Source organism: Palaemon carinicauda, unplaced genomic scaffold (genome assembly GCF_036898095.1).
Source record: "Palaemon carinicauda isolate YSFRI2023 unplaced genomic scaffold, ASM3689809v2 scaffold319, whole genome shotgun sequence".
Classification (NCBI taxonomy): domain Eukaryota; kingdom Metazoa; phylum Arthropoda; class Malacostraca; order Decapoda; family Palaemonidae; genus Palaemon; species Palaemon carinicauda.
Genome location: NW_027170860.1, coordinates 125,377 through 130,000, shown reverse-complemented (window position 1 = coordinate 130,000; position 4,624 = coordinate 125,377). Strand labels below are relative to the sequence as shown.

General features: G+C 33.2%; 1 protein-coding gene across 1 annotated transcript in view; it reads right to left on the bottom strand.

Moving 5' to 3' along the window:
* The window catches only part of LOC137636523 (uncharacterized), a 6,523-nt gene extending 2,154 nt beyond the window's left edge, over positions 1–4,369 (bottom strand). Inside the window, exon 1 of the mRNA XM_068368938.1 lies at positions 1–4,369. This exon is cut by the window's left edge and continues 406 nt beyond it. Within this exon, the coding sequence (XP_068225039.1) occupies positions 1–3,147 (3,147 nt within the window). The 5' untranslated portion in view covers positions 3,148–4,369.
* Positions 4,370–4,624: the final 255 nt, after the last annotated feature.

Here is a 4,624-nt window from a genome sequence, read left to right as displayed (position 1 = left end):
CTTAAAATCTAATACATTAGAGTCTGATAGACAATGCAAAGCAACTGGAGGATTACCATGATATTTCTTGATTAGATTTACATGAACTAATTGGGTTGACTTTCTTCTGTCTGGAGTACTGATTATATAATTGTTATTATTGACACATTTCTGAATTATATAAGGACCAGAAAATTTATGTTGGAGAGGAGAACTAGGAGTAGGGAAATATACAAGTACAGAATCCCCTTCTTTAAACTTACGAACTTTAGTTTTTAGATCAAAATTTTCCTTCATCACATCTTGACTACTTTTTAAGTTATTAAATGCAAAATTATGGACTTTCTCAAAATTACATTTCAACTTATCGACATACTGCCCTACAGTTACGTTATCCAAGGTATCATTGTTCAACATTTTATCTTTAAGTACTTGTAGTGGCCCCCTAACTTTATGTCCAAATAACATTTCAAATGGTGACATACCTAAGGAATCATTAGGGACTTCTCTAATGACAAATAATATCAAGTCTAAACTCTCATCCCAGTCCGTTCCAGTCTCCATACAAAATTTTCGAAGCAAGGATTTTAATGTCTGATGGTGTCTTTCAAGAGCGCCTTGTGATTGTGGGTGATATGGTGATGCAAGAATATGTTTTACATTAAATTCCCTTAGAGTTTCATTGAAAAGGTCACTTGTGAAATTTGTACCCCGATCACTCTGAATTTCTTTTGGGAATCCATAAGTGGTGAAAACTTTAAGGAGGTGTTTCACAATATTTCTAGCACAAATGTTACCAAGGGGAATTGCAATAGGGTATCTAGTGGTAGGACAAAGTATAGTCAAAATATATTGATTACCTTTTTTTGTTTTTGGCAATGGGCCTACACAATCAATTATGACTTTACTGAAAGGTTCGTGTGGTATTACAATTGGCACGAGGGGTGCTTTTGGAATTACCTCGTTAGGTTTTCCAACTACTTGACAGACATGACACTCTTTAACAAATTCAAATACATCATGTTTCATACCTGGCCAAAAGAAATCATTAGCTATACGTTTGTAAGTCTTTGACACTCCTAAATGGGAATCTGCTTGATGAGCAACACTCAAAATATTCTTACGTAAAGTTAATGGTACTACAAGTTGTTCTTTATTAGCCCAGGTATCATTAGATGACAGTTTTCTAGGTCGGTACAGCCTAAACAGGACTCCTTTATCAAAGTAATAGCCAGGTACCTTACCTTCCTTAGTGGAAGCTTGTTTAAGTGCATTAGTTAAAGTCGCATCTGCTCGTTGTAAGTTTATCAATTCAGAATTAGTACAGGGAATGTTTGTCTTTACTATATCTGGGACACCTTCATTCACAGCTTGTTTGGCTTTTGCCCTTGTTACAACACCAACAAAATTCTCAATCGGGTCACATCGATCAGTGTGTACTTCAGTTTCTACTTCCTCAATGTCATGTTCACCTAAGTCACTAATGAAATTACTTTCTTCAATGAAATGTTCAAAGATATCCAAATCATTAGAGTTATTATCCAGTGGCTGATTATACAAAATAAGGTTAGGCAAAGTCAATTGACCAGCTAAATCATTCCCAAGTAATACTTGAACATCATGTATAGGGAATGGCGTGTTGATAACAGCAATCTTTACTTTACCAGATACAAATTCACAGTTTAAGTTAAGCTCTGCTAAAGGCAAACTGTTAGTGTTACTTAAATCCCTAACTAGTACCTTTTCATCAAGCAAAGAAATTGTAGGCACTGCGCTATGTAAAATCATACTTTGGGTTGACCCAGTATCACGCAAGATTCTTACTTTAACAGGAGTACCATTGGGTATTGTTACTGTACCCTCTGAAATATAATTAGCAAACAAGGGATCACTTTCAGGCGTACTACAATGCATAGCTCCTTTGCCTTTTACGCTAAATTTACTGTCTTTATATTTACCAGCATCAAGGTCGGGCAGCTTAGAGCCAAAAAACTTAGATTTCTTACAGGTTGGGTTTTTACATTCATTTATGTCATGACCTTGTTGTTTACAATATGAACAATAATTAACACCCTCTTTCTCACCACTGAACCCTGTTGCTTTGCCTTGCTTTACAAACATCTCAGTACCTTTGTGTGTTTTGTGTATCAAGAAAAAATGGTCAGCTAACATAGCAGACTTCTTTAAATCCTCTTCCTCACGGTCAGCAATATGCATTCTAATATTTTGTGGTAGTTTTCTCATGAATTCTTCAGTCACAATCAGGTTAACGAGTTCCTCAAAATTATTAACATTGGCAGCCTTAAGCCATTTATTAAATAATCTTAGTTTTTCATTTGCAAATTCATACCAAGTTTGAGCATTTGATTTAATGTATTGTCTAAATCTTTGTCTAAGACCCTCTGCAGTTACCATGTAGGCATCTAAAATAGCTTGCTTAACGACTGTATAATTTCTTTCCCCTACTAAATTACTAACCACTATAGCAGCTTTACCCTGGACTTTGGATTTAATTAACCAAACCCATTGATCTACTGGCCATTTCATATTTGAGGCAATATCTTCGAAATTACGGAAAAATGAATCTACATCTGTTTCTGTAAATTCAGGGACTAACTTTAAACTCTTAGCCAAGTCAAACTTTAGTGGTTGATTAGATTCTAGGTTCATTAGTCTTATACGTTGTTCTACACTAATCCTACTTCTTTCAATTTCCATATTCTGAGTTAGACTAGCTTCATGATCTAATCTAGCTTTCTCCATTTCTAGCTCATACTTTTTCCTTTCTTTATCTATGGCCAACTTGTGTCTTTCTCTCTCAATATCTACCTCTAACTTTACTTGTTCTAACTGTATGGCTAACCTCATATGCTCAACGTCTGAGCTGTCTTTCTTCGTACTCATGTATTTCCTAGCCTCGTGTTCTTCTACACTTTCCTCCTCTACAAGATAATCTAAAATGGCATTTTTTATGTCATCTTTCCTGTCTCTTGAACTAACAGTTACTTCAAACTTGCCTGCCAAAGCCAACAATTCACTCTTTTTAGCACACACTATAGTGTTAAGTTTTCCCTTAGGATCACTGAAAAATAAGTCTACTGAAAACATTGTGACTAAAAATCCACAAGAGAACGCAGCAAAGTCAACGAGAAGTGTTCTCAATAGCATAAACAATTACAGAATACGTAATATATATCACGTGATGTAATACTGAACTATTCATCCATTACGCAAGTCTGGTAAGAATAAATAATTATAATTACTGGTACAAAACTGTACGAAGGAAGCAAAATGAAAAGTTAATACTTGGAAGCTTCGACAAAGTAGTAAATATAATTAACGGTACAAAACTGTACGAATGAAGCGATATGAAAAGCAATAATACTTAAATGCTTCGAATAGCGTAGATACGGAAATGTCAGGCCAGTCAAACTCCAAACCTACTCTATTATACGGCGCTAAGGTAATATGATGCCATGATGTCATAAAGACGAAGTTTCTAATAATATTTCTCCCAAAACTATTTGAAACAAGGCAAACCAATGTAAATGAACTCGGTTACTTTCTACATTAACTTAGATACGACCGCAGCTATAATAGCGATGTCCGAAAACATGAATTGGAATGACTTAAATGTCGAGAGAAATCGCTATAAGATAATAGGAGAAAAGAACCCAGGCAACATACTGTAATAGATCTATTCGATAATCACAATGTATAAAAATTTGAATTATCGTACGTTGGAACACTCACGGCGACTTTAACTGTCAGTACTTTGGTAGTTTAATCAGGTGTGTTTACTTGTTTCAGCTCCCGGACAGAGCCCCCAATTATTATAAACTAAGCCTTAGCCTAGCCTGTTACAGCTTATAATAAGAACATTTAAGAAGTATCAATCAATGAAGGAACGGGCAAAACTCAGATAACAAAATATAACAGTTTAATAATAGAAACAACCAGCAGTTACATTGACATTTACGTTTATAGAAAACAATTAACAAGTTAAACCCACAGATATATGAAGAAATGATCGAACACACACAAACAATTAAACAAACACCTGAATTAAATATACCAACGAAACACAAAATAAAAGAAAACACACTGACTTACATTGACAATAGGAAGATGATTGTCCTAACCGTGTATACAAAATATGTTGTCGTCAAGGTAGCCTGAGAGCGACTCTGCCCTCCTCAAAATGTTACAAAACAAAGTAAACTAATTGAGCGACAAGGATGACGAAAAGTAATAAAAATATAAGACCGGCAAGGATACAAAAGGGTCAAAACAGGAAAACGAGTGTTACAAACCTAGTGGTAAGAAGGAGTACCACTAAAAGAATAAATATATAAAAGTGACATAATTACAGAGAACGGAGACATGCTATACGTAATATCACAATATATATATATATTTATATATAATATATATACACATATATTTATATATAATATGTATATATATATATATATATATATATATATATATATATATATATATATATATATATATATATATATATATATATATATATATATATATATACGCATATATATATATATATATATATATATATATATATATATATATATATATATATATATATATATATATATATATATATATATATATATATATACAC